The 17,667-nt window shown below is 34.2% G+C and overlaps 2 protein-coding genes across 6 annotated transcripts in view; both read left to right on the top strand.

Annotated features, from left to right (window-relative positions):
- The window catches only part of ptpn4a (protein tyrosine phosphatase non-receptor type 4a), a 79,747-nt gene extending 70,300 nt beyond the window's left edge, over positions 1–9,447 (top strand). Inside the window, exons 21-27 of the mRNA XM_056465406.1 lie at positions 49–139; positions 226–287; positions 394–540; positions 621–749; positions 3,134–3,282; positions 3,395–3,530; positions 7,332–9,447. Coding sequence (XP_056321381.1) covers positions 49–139; positions 226–287; positions 394–540; positions 621–749; positions 3,134–3,282; positions 3,395–3,530; positions 7,332–7,424 — 807 coding nt within the window. The 3' untranslated portion in view covers positions 7,425–9,447. The remainder of the gene's footprint in view (positions 1–48; positions 140–225; positions 288–393; positions 541–620; positions 750–3,133; positions 3,283–3,394; positions 3,531–7,331) is intronic.
- Positions 9,448–10,809: 1,362 nt separating this feature from the next.
- Positions 10,810–17,667, top strand: part of epb41l5 (erythrocyte membrane protein band 4.1 like 5) — a 59,215-nt gene continuing 52,357 nt past the window's right edge. For 3 of the 5 annotated variants that reach the window (XM_056465404.1, XM_056465405.1, XM_056465403.1), the window contains exons 1-2: positions 10,810–11,063; positions 12,178–12,382. In XM_056465404.1, coding sequence (XP_056321379.1) covers positions 12,203–12,382 — 180 coding nt within the window. In that variant the 5' untranslated portion in view covers positions 10,810–11,063; positions 12,178–12,202. Of the gene's footprint in view, positions 11,064–11,103; positions 11,272–12,177; positions 12,383–17,667 lie in introns of those variants that run through there. The other 2 variants (XM_056465401.1, XM_056465402.1) reach the window with 2 other exon arrangements.

Here is a 17,667-nt window from a genome sequence, read left to right as displayed (position 1 = left end):
AGATTTAGTCTAATAATTAACATTTATTTTTTCCTTTTCTTTCAAAAGCAATTGTATCGGAAAAGGCCTGGAATGACAATGTCATGTGCCAAATTACCTCAGAATATTTCCAAAAACCGCTACAGAGACATCTCACCTTGTGAGTATAACTCAACTCCTTTCCTTTGGACTAATAACAAGTGTAAGTGATAAAACAGGAGTCAGTTTTTGTTGTTTTTCTGTTAGATGATGCAACTCGAGTCATCCTGAAAGGCACAGAAGACTACATCAATGCAAATTACATCAACGTGAGTGACTCATAATTATTCTATTATCTCGCTAAAATCTCAAGTACCCCAGGAAAGATGCGCTGTGATTAATAGCCTCTCATAATGTGTTCTGTCATGTTCACAGATGGAAATCCCTGCCTGCAGTCTTATAAACCGCTATATCGCCTGCCAGGGGCCTCTGCCCAACACGTGCTCTGATTTCTGGCAGATGACGTGGGAGCAGGGCTCTTCTATGGTAGTCATGCTTACTACTCAGGTTGAGCGTGGACGTGTACGTATGCCTCTTGACCTTTGATGATTATGTGATGGTCTAGTTGTTTGCTAACATAATTCATTTATTTTTTACTACAGGTCAAGTGCCATCAGTACTGGCCGAACCCCTCAGGTAGCGCTACATACGGCGGATTTCATATTTCCTGCCAGTCTGAAGAAGGAAACTCTGCTTTCTTGGTTAGAGATATTACACTTACTCACATTGAGGTGAGTTTACCACAGATTTAGTATCAGTTTATTATTTCTTAAAAACAAGCTGCATGTCCACTGTTTGAGCAGTGCTACTTCAAAACACTCGTTACAGTCATACCTTTTAAAGAAAAACGTCAGAACAACATGCCTCTACATTGGTAAACTCCTTTGTTCATGACCACTCTTTAAGCCCCACTTGGCTCAATTTGTACCAGTGGTGTAAAGTAACAAATTACAAATACTCAAACTACAGTAATTGAGTAGTTTTTTACAGAAATTGTAATTTACTAAGTGGTTTTAAACAAGTGAACTTTTACTTTCACTTGAGTTCATTTTTAGTGCTGTATCGGTATTTGAACTCCACTACTTTCCTTTAACTTGCAGTCACTATTTTTTCTTGTCTATGGAGATTAGAAAAATCAGTCCTGTGATTCCTGTCCAATCAAATCGCACATAGAATGTAAATCGCATAGCAATGAACTACCTCAAGACATGAATGATTTATAATTGCAGCAAACTGTTTGGAAGCATTAAAAGTGTCCCAAAACCTTTACACGCAATGACCCAGAGTCTGTTTAGGTGCATGTCACTGATGACAAGAAGACAGATGTTTACTGTATGATGATCAAAATGGCCTTAAACACCCAGCAGGCACAGGACGTCAACATGACGTCAAATAGGCATTGTACCACAACGTCGTCGGGACGTTGCATTTTGTTTGGAAATGATAATTGGGTTGACATCAGAACCCAATGTGAGGCAGGTAACGTCAATGTCCAACATCCAACCTAAAAGCAACCAAATATCAACGTCTAATGATGTTACAGCTTCATGTTATGTGAACGTTTCCACTATGACATCTATCAGACGTTGGATTTTGGTTGCCATACTTGACAAATAAATGTCAGTATTTGATGTCAATTTGACAATGGATCTTGGTCACCTAAAATCGACCAAATATGAACGTCATTTGATGTTGTTATTGAGCATCAAAATAACATCCTTAGACACTGGCTAGACATTGAATTTTGGTCACTTGACATCACAACCTAAATCTAACCTAAAATTATTGTTTTATGATGTCATGTGCCTGCTGGGAAATAACTAAATGCACCACAGAATGTTACGTTTACACACATCCACAAATTACATGTAAATGCATCCGCTTTTTACAGTGTAATACTCATTACTCTTAAGTACTTTTGAAAGGTCTACTTTTTACTCAGACTTTTCAGTACTTTTTCCACCACTGCTTTGGACTAAGATATTTTGCAGCCCAAAAATTCCTGGCTGTTTGCCATAAGAAAGCACTGATGGGGCCTGACCAAGCCCCACTGTAGAATTGGGACTGGCTCTGGCATGAAATAATTACTCTGATAATTACTCAACCTCATGTCAATTCAAATCAATTAGACTTTTGTTCATCTTCAGAACACAAGATATTTCTTATGTGTTTTTGAATTATTTCTTTCCCTCCACTAAAAGTCTGTTTATATAAAAAAAAAAACAGTGTCAAAAAGTTTATAATGAGAAAAAATAAATCCATATTAATAAAGAAGTTACAGCTAACCTCTCTGCTTCATGCAGAAACTCAAACATACTGCACCACATGTAAGAAGGATTCTCATTGGTTTGTGCTTATCAAGCAAGCATGACTAAGATTCTGTGAATTGGAGTTTTCAAGTATTCTATGTTATTAAAATTAAAACGGATTGTATATTGTGAAGCCATTGTGTCATTTCGTTTCTGATGTGTTTTTCAATGGAGGGACAGAAATATCTCAGATTTTACTTAATGTTTTGATTTGTATTCTGAAGATAAACAACTTTTGTCAGGGTTTATAAGAACATAAGGAGAGTAAATGATAATAGAATAAATATTTTTTGTGTGAAATACATTTGTTTCCAAGAATAAATACAGTAGTTAACATTTGAAGTTGATCAAAATTGTGAAAGACAGGAATGGGTGTTGATTCATTTTAGGACAACTTTGATGATGGTTTTGATCAATTTAAAATGTTGACTACTGTTGTTTTGTATGGACATGAAGTCAAAGAATGGTTAATAATTACAATTTTTAGGTGTACAATGTTTTTAAGTTTACTTGCATTGGACAAAATTTGGTCTACATGGTGTATCATTCGGCATTATTCCAGCACTCAAAGTTTTTTTGCTGGTTGTTCAAACTGCTTATTTAAAATGAGCTCAATCAACACAATCCTTGAGGGTTTTTTTGGGAACAACTTAATTGTTTATGTTCAATCCTCTTCAATAAACAGTTTAGTTAACTTAATCGATTTGTGATAGGACAGCATGAAGGAATTGTGTGGAACCCAGCATTTTTTACAGTGAGTCTAACAGTGGGATTTTTGTACTTACTGCTCTGTTGTGTGCTGTTAGAGTGGAGAGAGCAGAGAACTGACCCAGATCCAGTATCTGGCATGGCCTGACCACGGTGTACCAGATGATTCAACAGACTTCCTGGATTTCGTGGCTCTGGTCCGGAATAAACGAGCAGGGAAGGATGAGCCTGTGGTGGTCCACTGCAGGTAACCCACATACCTATGAATCGCAGTAATTTCTAAATGTAGTTATCTGGAGTGAATTACAGTCTAATCAAGTCTTGTTGTACCATTTCCTCTTCTCTCTGCTATGTCCCAGTGCTGGGATTGGCCGGACCGGAGTTCTCATCACAATGGAGACAGCCATGTGTCTGATGGAGTGCAGTCAGCCGGTGTTTCCGTTAGACATAGTGAGAACCATGCGGGATCAGAGGGCCATGATGATTCAGACGCCTGTAAGTCCTGCTCAGCCTCTGTGTCTTTCTGTCAAACCACTGTCCTTCAGAGTTTATTAATATTAGGCAAGACGCTGCAGGTGAAAGGGGTACAAAGATTAATGAGAATGACTATAATTATCGTCATACTTTCCCAGCTGATTGGGCAAATTAAAAATAGCAAAAAAAAAGTTTTCTAAAATGTTATGCTTAAATATGCAAATGAGGTATTTTCACCAAATAAGCCATAATATGCATATCTTTCTAGTATAAAAATTTGATCTTTGGATGAAGTCAGCATCAAAATATTTATTTATTTTTTTGACCGAGTCAATATGGTAATCATGAAAATACTAGTAGAAAATAAAAACATTTTTCACAGTTTTTTTGTAGAATAAAGAGTTGCATATTTACATTTATTTATTTATTTTTTATTAAGAAGATACTTTTATCCAGAGTGGCTTACAAATGTGGGTAAAAGAAGTCACACTTAGACTTGTCACAGCATCTATATATTGAGTTTAAGTTAGTTTAGCGTTTTTTTGGTGTAACTTTGGTGTAACTTTGGTGTAAGTGCTGCTGAAATTGAGATTTACAGGTCAGTGCAGGATAAAATACTTATTTCAAGAAATGTCCTCTTAAAAATACAAGTTGAAATTGAAATTAATAATGAAAGGTTGATACATAAAGAAACACTTAACAGGGTATTTTCTTTCCATTAGTCGGAAACAGTACTTTGTCTTTACATATGTTGCTGGGAAATGCCGAATGCTGGTGACATATTAAATAAACAACACAGAAATGGTTTTGATGGGACATTTTGAGATTTCAGCATTCAACTGCATGCTGTGATGTTTCCGCATGTATAATGTGAATTAGAGTTGCTGTAGCAGCAGGTTTTGTCTATGCCGGGACTCCCAGAGCTTAAGACAATGGTGCAGCTGTGATTTCAACATGATCTGCTCTCTTTAATGAGGCCCGTCTTGCCCAAAGGCTGCTGACCATGACACCACACTAATTAGACAGCAAGAAGGAGAAAAGACTGATGCTCAGTAAAGACACTTGTGTACTACGTGCATTTCTGTACTTTTTCATTAGTGGTGCTGTCGAGTTGCACTATTTTTATTGCTCATACATCATTCAAAGGTTTGGGGGAGGTATGGTTTATTGGTTTTTATTTAACAAGTATGCATTATAATGATCAAATGTGATGATAAACCCATTTACATCATTATAAAAAATATTTTCTATAATACAAATAAAATATTAAACCACACAACCAGTTTTAGTAATAATACTAATAATACTAATAATAATAATAGTAAAAATAATAATAATAGTAAAAATAAAAATAACAATAATAATAATAATAATAATAATAATAATAATAATAGTAATAATATATGTTTCCAAAATAAACAAATCAATAAATAAATCAAGATTTTCAAAATATCATGTAAAACTGAAGACTAGAGCATGGCTGCTGGAAATGCACAAGCTATACAAATTACAAGAATAATTACATACTGTAATTAAATAAATAATTACCCTAATGTTGTTTCAGACATAATTCAAGTACTTTCTCAAAATAAGATATGTTTTTTTAACAAACTTAAACATTAATAATGGTTCCATAATGTCATTGTTAATGCTGAAAATAGCTGTTACACAATTTTTCTAAAAACAGAAATATTTATATATATTTTAAATTGCATTTATTTTTTATTGAAAAATGGGTCGAAGACTAGATGTTACTCAATATAGAAAGCATGTCAAATGTTAGTGTCTACTTTTTTAAAGATTATTTTATCACACTGAGTTAGTTATATATACCAACTTGTATAATAATTTTAATACTAATATTTAAATGATCACAAACTTTAGTAGTTAGTATCTAGTTAGTTGCTTGTTCCAGCCCTAAACTTTTGAACAGAATTATTTGCATTAAATCTCTGCTGTTTTCATGTCTAGCTTCACTTGTTATATGATACATTTTTGACGTCTTTTAAAGCAGAGGCATAAACAATGTTTTTGGAACCCATTTCTTTCTGTCTACATCTTATTAGCTGGGTTTCCATCACAATGTGAAGCCAATCTTTTTCAAATGTAAAAAAGGCAAACTAGGTGTGTTTCAATCAAGTTGTTAGAGTGACTGTCTGTAGTTTTGGCAACCTAGTTAACAATGGTAAACAAGGCACCAACAGCAGAAACAGCTGATTAGTCATGTGGGTGTAATTTTTGCTGTGTGAGTTTATTTAGCAAATGCGTTTCTGTCCCCAGTTTCTGTTTAACAGAGAGAAGATTTTTTTCAACACATTTCTAAACATAATAGTTTTAATAACTCATCTCTAATAACTGATTTATTTTATCTTTGCCATGATGACAGTAAATAATATTTGACTAGATATTTTTCAAGACACTTCCATACAGCTTAAAGTGACATTTAAAGATTTAACTAGATTAATTAGGCAGGTTAGGGTAATTAGACAAGTTATTGTATAACAGTGGTTTGTTCTGTAAACAGTCGAAAAAAAATTAACTTAAAGGGGCTAATAATTTTGACCATAACCTCTTAAGGCCCAATTTATTTCTCTTTGCTATTTGTGCTTATTAGAACCTAATTAGAATAAAACCCAAGTATCATCTTTTGATACAATGTACTTTTAGGGAAAAATGATGTCCATATACAGTATGGTCCGAATTTACATAAAATACTTTTTCCTGAATTTTTTAATCCATATATTTAACATAGACATTTTTTTACTTGCTTTGACTATCAGAGAGTAAAAACGATTTTCCCCCCATTTTGGACAGTTAAAAATTGTATTTGGGACATTTCATTTCCTGCAGGATGACACTGTATGTCTGTAACAAAATACAAAAAACATTCAAAGTATTTTAAATAGCTACGTAAGAGCTAAAATGTGCTGTCCATGTATGTCCTATAAAAATTTAAAACTGCTTTTATTCTAGCCTAAATAAAACTAATCAGACTTTCTCTAGAAAAATATATATATATAATCAGACATACTGTGAAAAAAAAAATCCTTGCTTTATTAAATATCATTTAGGAAATATTTATAAAAGGAAAAAAATTCAAAGGGGGGCTAATAATTCTGACTTCAACTGTTTACACAACCAGTTATATATAGTGCTCAGCATATATAAGTACAGCCCTCACAAATTATCTTTCATTCTATCATTCATATTTTTAACAGGAAGCTATACAATATTATATGTGTGCATTTACATTAGATTAGTCAGTACTGAAGCCAAATCTGGAGCTCATCTAACAAAATAACCTACGATAATGGCTAAAAAACTAGTACACCCAAATTTATATCATAGAAAAATATTAAATACAAATTTTAAAAGAGGAAAAATCAAGAGAAGCAAAAAAAAAAAAGAAAAATTTTGTTGCAATTTTGTAGGTTGTACATATTTTCTTTCAAATATTGTGCTTGAAATAATTTATTATTCTTTAATTTCTAAATATTTTTGGTGACTAAAATATTATTTTAATACATATATCTGTTTAATAAATCTGTTTTGTTTAAATGCACCAAAATATGTTGCCTATAATCACTGACAAATGAATAAAAATATTAATTTTCAATCTCAAAAACCTTCCTATTTTCTCAATAGCAGTTCTATATACATTCTATAGTCTCTATCTCTTACTCCCACACACACTCACAGAAACCCAGTCAATGAATGATGCTCTCTTCTCATCTCAGTGTGACCCTCTGCCATCACACTCGGTCACTCTTTTCTGACAGACTGACACGTCTAACATCCACTTCTGTTCTTCTGCTTCCTCAGAGCCAGTTCAAGTTTGTGTGCGAGGCCATACTGAAAGTTTACGAGGAGGGCCTGGTCAAACCGCTCAAGTCCATTCTGTACGAATCCAACTAAACCCCTGCCAGCTCTCCCCTCCAAAATCATGCTGAAATTCACTGACAGGATCTTGTCCTCCTCCGTGACGGAGCGATGGACAAGAGACTGGAGCCAGGAATACAGGACATAAACCAAGCACTGTTGCACTTTACGCCGGCAAAGGGACTTAATGCCAGGCTTCAATGAGAGGAGGAAGAATGGACAGAACAAAATGGTGAAATAGGTACTTGTCGGGACTGGAGTGTTCAGGGTTTTGACAAATATACATGTTAATAAAAATTAAATATAGTAGAGATTACTGGTGCCATATGTAAGTGTGTAAGGGCAGGCCCGTGAATGAATGAGTGTTTTTATATGTGGTCACCTATTATTTGAGACGAACACCACCCATGAAATAATTCACACCCCGGCCTGTGCTTCAGATGAACGTTTGTGTTTTTTTATTAAGAGTATTTATTTAGTTTTAATTTTTGAGTCCTGCTTGTTCAGCGTAACTACTTACCCATCAAACTGGTATTTCTCATGATGATTTTGTTTGGGTTGTTTTCTTCTTTCAACCGTTTTATTTATTTTGCTGTCGAACTTCAGTGCTGGCAACAGAGACTGAAGCACTTTGTATAACAGATTCAATGCAAAATATCACTTCAGTCTCTCTTACAGGATTCAACTAAAAATGAAAGTATTGTGATTTAGTTACTCATCTGTATGTCTTTCCAAACCCATATGATGTTTTTTGTCAATTGAATATAAAAGGAGATGTTTTGAAAAATGTTCATTCTGCTCATTTGCATAAAATGAAAGCCTGCAACTTAATAGCAACATAACTTACAACACTTTTCTGAAGCCAAACAATAGCTTTGAGCGAGAAAACGACTGACATTGAATTTTAATTACAGGAAATATTCCTCCCAGGTACACATTTGCTTATAAAATGTAAGAAACTGTGTGAAAATACAAATTCAAAGCCACAAACTCAACAGAAAATTGAAATATGCAATATAATTGTTTTAAAAACAGATATTGGATCAGTCCGGATGCAGACATTCTCTTGAAATTAACTCTGTGAGCATTTAAAATGAGTTCGAGGGTGTTAACGTCCTCTGTAGGTGATGTAATGTTTATATGTTGCGAATTAGAACTGCTCCTTGTGTTGTTTTATATGAATGTTACACACCTCAGTGTGTCAAATGCAGCAGTAGTGTGTTGGAGTTCATGGTTGACCTGTTTATTTCTCACAGCAGATTGCGCATTGCAGAATATCCCCCCAACATTAGCACACAGAGAGTGTGTGTCCAGTATGTGTTATTACTGTATGTTTCTGCTGTCTGTCTGAGTGTGCGTGTGTGTGTGTGTGTGTGTGTGTGTGTGTGTGTGTGTGTGTGTGTGTGTGTTTTAAATAATGGCCTGGTTTAACACATCTGGTTCATTCATCTGATTTTATTTCGTTTATTTAATTGAGCCCTAGTTTTTCGACCACATGATTAGAAGCCATTGAATCCAGCATTTGCATTTATTTTGACAAAATAACATTGGTTTCTCGTGATAAGACGTTGCTGTTTGAAGACATTTTAATCATTACGCTCTGGAATGAAATGTGTGATGCATTGTCCGGTTGAACAGGTTATCTCTTGTTAAATGCAGAGCTGAATTTGTCCGTACCTGTAGTGTTTCTGAGGTACTATCTACTTTTACAGTCAATCATTTGTCATTTTTGTTGTGATCACACTAGCTGGAGAACCTTGGTTTTAGGACCAAATAATGTGTTTCTATGCTCAACGTGTTATAAGTTACACCAAAAGACATTCAAAACAGGATTACAACATGCAATTTGGGAGAAAATACAGGCCTCCTGCCTTGTGTGAAAGACGGCACTTTTTCAACAAAAGATGTACAATTGTAGACTGGTGTTAACGTTTTATTTGCTGAAAATAACAGGAAGGTCAAGTTTGTGCCACTTGTCCATTTTTATGAAAATATTATAGTGTACATACAAGGTTGTATATTAAAAAGAAACTCTTTAAAATAAAAATAAGTTGTGTGATCTGGCTTGGTTTGTGTAAGGATGTGTTGAGATTTGTGTACATGATTACATTGAATGATTTAATTCCTTCCTTCAAGATCTTGACAGGATCATCCGTGAAGATGCAGCAGTTTGAAGTCTTCAGTAACCAGTTGGTGGTGCTGTTGGAAATAAATAAATGCTGCACACCTGTAAATACCTGACTGAGGTATGTCCTAGAAAATTTTTTTTTATTTATTTGTTTAGCTGAATCTTGAGTTGAAATGTACACTTGCCTTTTCATTATTTGACAAATTTAAAATATACATACAACAAACATTTGCTGTTTAAAAAGTTCTTTAATTTGAAATATCTGCTAATTATATTTTAGTTTAAAGTTTTATTGATATTAAATGTATATTTTTACAATAGTGTATGCTTTTAAGACAAATCAATACCTACATTTAATGTATAAATGTTATAATTTTTAAGCATATTGAATTGGAAAAATTGACATGATTCTGAAAGATTAATTTCTTATATCACTAACAATATCAAAAAGGTAGAATTGGTCATGTAAATAAATACCATAGTGTGTTAATTGGGTCATTTGTTGAGCAACTCCAGCGTTATGGATGTGACATTTTCAGTAAAAACTCGTAAAAAAAATTACATAGAAAGTGTATGTTAACGTTATATTGAAACATCTATTTATGTTTTCCAGAACAACTGACCACTTAGTTATGGGATCGGAAAAATATCAATCTGTTAACATGTTCTTTAAATGAGGAAAATTTACAGTAAACAACATGCTTTCTAAACATTCTGTGAATTAAACTGCACAAGCCAAAAGAAACAATGATAATCAAAAGGATAAGAGTTGGCTCTCTGTAGAACAAAATTGATTTATTTTATTTAATATTTTTGCATTTATAAGGAAAAACTGTCGTTATGGATGTGACAGATGTGAAATTGGCACTTGTGTGACTGTTAAATCATATATAATAGTTTGAAAACATTTGTAAGTATTTCTAAAGCACTGTAAAATACGTGCTTACACAAAAAAACTTAGAAACAGTTTTTATATTCTGGTGAAAACTTATTTTTTCCTTGGCAAGGTTGACATTTGCATGAAATTGTTCCATTACAGAACCATTACATTAACACAATGCATTCAGAAGTTTTATTTTGATTTCTGTCACTCACTTTTCATTTACTGTCTGTGAAACTGGATTGGGAAGTCAAACTAGATTCCTCATGATGTTTATTTGGTAACTTCATGTTTATTGGGCCTTTTAGACATACACGCCTTGTGTGATTACAGATTAAAAGACACCATTTATTTATTTTCTTACATTTCGTAGTAAGAATGTGCTTAACGCAAGCACTGAAAGCATCAAGTCCATTTTCACCTCACACCGGCCCTTTAAATGTAAATCCACTTTTGGGGATTTGCGTGACGTCATTTCCTGAGGGAAAACAGCCACCCCACTATCTTTCGGACAGGGAAAATATCTGTTACACTCGTCTCAAACAAAAATACGGCGACTGAGGCACGCTGCGGCGTACAAGATGGAGATTTCTAAACACAACGTGGTTTACTGACTAAAGCGGCTGCTGGAGGAGCGTTTGACCGGCGAGATATTCGTCAATCTGCAGTGAGTGTCGCTTTTGTCTCTGGGCTGAGGATCAACAAGTGGATTCGCACAGTGCGCGCGAGGACGGCTCGAGTCGGTCATCACTGAGGTGGACGCGCTTTATCTCGGAACAAAATTAGATTCATCACCGGTCGTAAGCGTTTTGTGATTTTTGGCTACTCGTATCATTACACAAATACCTGATTTATGTATCGCTCCGCCATTGAAAGTAAGTTATACGTAGTTTATTCTTGAGCAAACAGGTGTCAGTGGAGTACAGTCAGTAAGCGCGTGATCGTGAGAAGAATGAAACCGTTTAGATTTTGCGCGTTCACGCCTGACAACAGAGTTATGACTTTTGTACGATGTTTTCAGATTATTTGCCGTTTTTTGTTTACTGATTTGATGTACTTTGAACCATTGTAACTTAGTAATAATAATTTGCAACAGAACAAAACAGACCGCTACATGTTTACAGCAGACGTATTACTGTAACACGTCATAATAATAATTGAGTGGAAAGAAAATATAAAGGTAACTTACTTAAGTATTAACCTTGCAGTTAGTATTTGTAGTTATACTCTAAAGATTTAGACCGTTTTCCCACATAAATAGTTTTATATAAATTGGACCAAAATGTTGGTTTGGAGGACATTCATGTTTTGACTTTGACTCATGTTTTTTTTCTTGTGACTGTGGTCTTATTTCAGATGTCATTTACATAATAGTAATCAGAATTATTTAACAAATACTGAGGTGAATGTTCAAAAAAGGTGCCAAGCTATGCTTTAAGTATGGCATAACTATATGGCAAGACAGCATAATTAAACTGGTTAAAGGGATAGTTTACCTTAAAGTGAAAATGTTCTTTAAGACCATTATGAGGTTTTTTTTTCTGTTGAACACAAAGGCGTATATTCTGAAGAATGTGGTTAAACTTTGGCCAGTGACAGTAGTGTTAAGGGGAAAAACTATGGAAGTCAATGGCTACCAGTTTCCAACATTCTACAATAAAACTCTTTTGTGTTAAGCATAAAATGAAATTCAAGCAGTTAAGGCGTGAGAAAATGACAACACCATCTTAATTTTTTTGAAGTTGAACTATCTCTTAAAATGGATATGATCTTTGTTTTAGACTGGACTAACAGATCTTCCTAAACATGTTGAGCTTCCTGCGCCGGACACTGGGCAGGCGGTCCATTCGTAAACATGCTGAGAAAGCTCGACTCCGGGAAGCCCAGCGAGCCACAACACACATCCCTGCTGCTGGAGATGCCAAGTCCATCATCACCTGTCGAGTGTCTTTGTTAGACGGCACAGATGCCAGTGTTGACTTGCCGGTGAGTTGACTAAACTGTCTACATAACCAGATGTGCTTGTTCAGTTTCTTGTCAGTTCTTGTTGTTGTGGTTGAATTGTGAAAAAAAAATCTAATTGCTTTTCACAAAGATGATCTTGACTGAAGTTCAAGGCTGAATCCAGACATCAGCTTTCAGCCTGTGCTCGGACAGAAACTTGTCCTTGCCTACCAAGTCACATTGATACTCTATTAGGGCAAAGAGAATGCTCTTCATTGTGTCCTTATTACATAATCCTGGGAGAAAACCTGAGCATGCAGTGAGTGAGTGGTGGTGACTAGAGGTGTAATTAATTGGCAAATGTAACTTGCTCAGTTTGAAAAGGCTTTGTCAATTGTTACTACCTTAACTGATGAGATTGGGAAATCTTAAGAAGCTGTTATGATCAAAACATAAGAGTCAGACATTTATATGAAGCTTTTTTTTCAAACCTTTTTTCAACCTCAGCCTAATTTGTACTAGGGCTGCATTTAGGCTGGGCAATATTACAATAAAAATGATCACGATATCTTGTTTCATATAATTTAGTATCAATAATTATTGCATTTTTTCATCCATTTAGGAATATTAGGATTTTTTTATTAACTTTTTTGACCACTTTATTTTAATTTACCAACATTACTACCTCAATTTACAACAGCAGGATTTATCCACATTACATTACACAACTTTAAGACATAAGTGTTAAAGAGACCCTTAAACTTGATAAATATAATGTTATAAAGTGTGTGCAATGGTAAAGTGTGATAATAAATTACTAATTAATTACTAAATTAATTAATAAAGCAAACATTAAGATGTCAATAATAATGATACAGTAAACTTCAAACTCTGTAAACATAACAAATTATAGTAAATCACATCTGCGCTTTCGAGTAAGCAACCATCATTATTCAAATACATATTGCATCATTACAGATTGTGAAGTTGAATGACTATATTAGCCCCTATGCTAAAAACTCTCTCAGATGGTGAGCTAGTGGCTGGGATGCACAAGAAAAGAAACCAAAAAGCCACTCTGGTGACACCCATACATCCTTTTTTATTTAAAATCTCCTCACTGCTGCTGTACAGTGTTCATTTTCGCATGTGCTGTTATTCTGACCTGAAGTGACAAGCGCGAGCATCTGGTTTCCTTCCCCATTTTCTATGCGATTTGCGCTTGCGCTCCCAATGGCGTCTCTTATAACTAGGCAACCATCAACCGTTTCTCAGAGGATGACAAACAGACAAACCATTGCACAGCATTCAGAAAAGTTAAGATGTTTTTTAACTAGATGTACCTGGAAAATGCGCGGGTCACATGTGCGCCACTTGCAAACCATGTGCTGGTTGCTCACATATGCACGTCTTGTGCCTTTTTTGGAAGTGACAAACTGACACCCTAAGCTTATTGGCATTGCTTCCAAGGTGCACACTCAGCAGCCATTTTAATAAAAGTATAGAGCTTCATACCGAAACTACATGTCAAATCTTTTTTTTATCGATATTGACAATGGTGTTCGGTCAATAAATACCGATACCGGTTTTATCGCCCAGCCCTAGCTGGACGATATTGGAAAAAAACTGCCATTGCAATGTTTTTTTTTTTTTCTGCGATACATATTGCGATATTGAGTATTTCATTTAATCGTAGTATAGTAATACAATAATTTTAACAGATGAAACGAATAGCTCTATTTGGAAAGGATGAAGAGTTTTAGAATAATTTTGGATGAAATAGGAGGATTTTGTAGTGGAGCACATCTGCATCAAATGTAATGATGAATACAGTAAAGCAAAGATACAAATTAAACAAATGCTTTGGTTTTTCTGAGAGTCTAACAGTATTCAGGTAAACAAATAGAATAATTCAATGTAAAATAAATAACACTGTATACTGAAAAAAATATTCAAAGATGATTGCTTGGATTTACTTTTTTTTTAAGTTGAGTGGTTGTAAACAATTTATTTGGGCTGAATTTAAACAAGCAAATTAGGTTAAATATTACTCAATTTGATTTGTTTAAATTTAACCCAATTTAAATTGTTTGCAACAATTTTACAGAATAATTTTTTTCAGTGTATAATCTTCATTTATACTGTATTAATCTTTCTTAAAGATACTAACATTTTTATTTCCTGTGCCTGATTGCTTAATGCGTACACAGTCACAGGCCTTAAAACACATGCAAGTTATACTTTTTTGGGTGGTTAATTTATGGTTAAACTTTGCAATTACTCTACAATCATGTGTGTTTTTAACTCTAACTCAATCCTGATTCTGCGTTGCAGATCCTGCGATGTGACTATTGTGGATGTGCACATGTGATATCGATGCTGTAATAACATGTTGTGGAACCCTAATTTGTACCATTAAACAGCCTGTGTTTTGCTGCCGTGGCTTTAATATGAACAAATTAATATGCATGTGAAGGGAGGACACAATGTTTTTTTTTCTTTTTTGGCATTTTTTCCTAACGGCCTAAACTAGTTCTTAAACTACACAATCTATTTTCTAAATGCTTTTTGTCTTCAGCATATTATATCAAACTTTGTCTAATGAAGGGCATTTTCGTATAATTCTGAAAGTGATTTGGTCATAACGTGTTTCTTTTTGCTGAACTCTTTAATCACTTTTGTAAAACAAACGACTTTTACATAATATTGAAATGTAAATAATTTGCTTAAATTAGCTTCTTCATTAGCTGTACATAAATTTTTTGCAGGAAATGTTAAAACTACAGTACAGAGATTTACACTAGGCAACATTAGTGTTATAGAGCTTAGAAGAAATCTTAATGATTTATATTGTAAGATTTTTGCCCATGTACTTTCTACTATTCAGTCTTACCCGATTCAAGCAGCCAGTCAGCATAACTTGTATGCTGACAGTTACTTGTCAAACACGTAATTGAAGTTATTCATTCATCTTTATAAAATATAACTCACAAAGTCATGTTTTTGATTGTTAATGTGTAATTTAAGCAGTGTTTTCATTTATTTTCTTTTTCCCACAGTAATTAAACAAGCGTCTTTTGTGATCAACTTTGTGAAATTGTAAGGATCAGAGTCTTTGGCATGACATGAACATTACAGAAATGTTAACAAGTTGAGCATTTTTTGACCATTACATGCTGTAATCCTTCATTGGCACTGATACATTCAAATTTCCCTCATTTTAAATTTATACTAGTTATTGTGGTTATCTTGAATTACTGCGTTGTGTGACAGGCCTAGAAAAACTTATTTTGAGCTTAATATATGTTACATCAGTGAATGTTGTTGTTGTTGTTAACATAAAATGCTATTCTGCTTTATAAGATTATACTAAGATTACATACATTTTGATTGGATTGAGTTTGTTCCTTTAGTCCAGTGTTTCCCAACCCTGTTCCTGGAGGCACACCAACAGTACATATTTTGGATGTCACCCTTTTCTGACCCATTAACTTCAGGTGTTGGAGTCTCTTCTGATGTTATGATAAGTTGATTCAGGTGTGTTTGATCAGGGAGAGGTTGAAAATGTGTACTGTTGGTGTGCCTTTAGGAACAGGGTTGGGAAACACTGCTTTAGTCTATACAGAGCCTTTTTATCCAGCATCGTCTTTAAAAGTCCTATAAGTTTTAACTGTAGCTCACTTTCACCACTTCACTTTTAATGGGCTTCACTTTGGCTCTGTGCTTTTCCTCTGTCAAGCCAGGCCTCATTTGTGTAAACACTCTCTAAAATCCATCGGCTGGGTATTTTGTCTCTTTAGCTAGAAAGTTAGAATGTTATGAATGTGTGAATATTTTTTAAAACCCCAGTTATACCAGTTTTAATTTTTTTTATGTGCAGTGTTTAACTTTAATCAGGACGTTATTTCACTATTACTTTTGATTTGAATTTTGATCATTCAGAGTCTTCTCTCAAGCTGAGTTTTCAGAGATCTGACCCAGATGCGTGTCATTCTGTTTACTGCTTAGCCATAATACCGTCATGCCTCTTGTAGCATGTGGTCACTGCACTGTGCGGACAGTGAATGACTTGATCGCCTCAGCTTCTTAATGCCTCTGTTTACGCTGTGCTGCTTGAGCCTTTGGCAGGAATACCCCTGACCTCCACATGAATGTGTGGGTCAGTTAGCTTTGATGTATGACTGTGTCATTGCATCTCATATTCATTTCTAATTTAGGCTTATTATTCACACTGGTAGTTTAGTCCAGTTTTGTTTTGTTGCTGTTAAAGAGCACATTTTATGTCACCAGTCCTCTATAGAGAGTATAGCAGATTATTATGTATTTAATTTGTTGCAATTTATTGTGTGGTCTTCAGTAGGTCATCATAAGCAGATAAATGCAAAAATCAATCTGTCTGTCTGTCTGTATTTATAATTTAAACAAACATATGTTAATTTAGTTAAATTAAATAGGTTTAGGAATTGTTTTGTGCTCAACACTGCTATTTCTATTTTATAAAAAACAAACAGAAAAGCTATATAATATTTTTAATGGTCAATTTTAGTATTTATAACTTTAAATTATGGGAGGCACCTCTGGTTTAACTTTACTAAAATATAGGAAACAAACATAAATTGTATGTTATGTTTTACCCCTGAGGTATTAACAAGAATATCTGTGACAATCTCTTTTCTGATCACTGTGTGTGTGTGTGCGTGTGTGTGTGTGTGTCTGTGTGTGTGTTTTAATATCCAAATTACTTGCATCAGTTTCTTGGTTTTTTTTGGGGTTTTTTTTTTACAACTGTAAGCTTTTTTAATTTCTAATCCCTATAAGCTGTTTTACTGGAATATTTGTAAATCTGGGAAATGCACTATTTCTGATGCAATGAGGTAAATAGGTTAAATCAGTGTAAATCACTGATGAAGTTTTGATCTACATTTATAATGTAGTAGTACATAATATAGTCTTTTCTAACATGTACATATGCTGTTGAAAGTCTTACTCATTTCCACTTAGTGTTAGTAATTTCTAAACATTTTGCTGTTGATGGTTAAGGAGTTAATGCTGCTTATTTTGTTGTAGTGATTGTTGTTATTACATTCTTTAAGCACACTCGTAAGCAGCTTTATTTGGCAGTTGCTGATAGCTTTACAGTTTAACAGAGGTTACTCTCATAATTTGCTTAAAGTATAAGGAGGTGTAGCAGAAATATGTAGAAGTACAGTAAGAGTGGGTAGTATATTCTGCAATGCAGTGCGCAAGTTTTACTCCATTCAGTGTGCTTTCGTGCTAGTTTATTAATCAGTTACTGTTTGATTGGGCTAAAGTAAGTTCAGATCAAA

The sequence above is a fragment of the Danio aesculapii genome, chromosome 9 (genome assembly GCF_903798145.1).
Source record: "Danio aesculapii chromosome 9, fDanAes4.1, whole genome shotgun sequence".
NCBI lineage: Eukaryota > Metazoa > Chordata > Actinopteri > Cypriniformes > Danionidae > Danio > Danio aesculapii.
The sequence above is the reverse complement of the archived record's forward strand: the minus strand, read 5'-3'. Positions and strand labels throughout refer to the sequence as shown.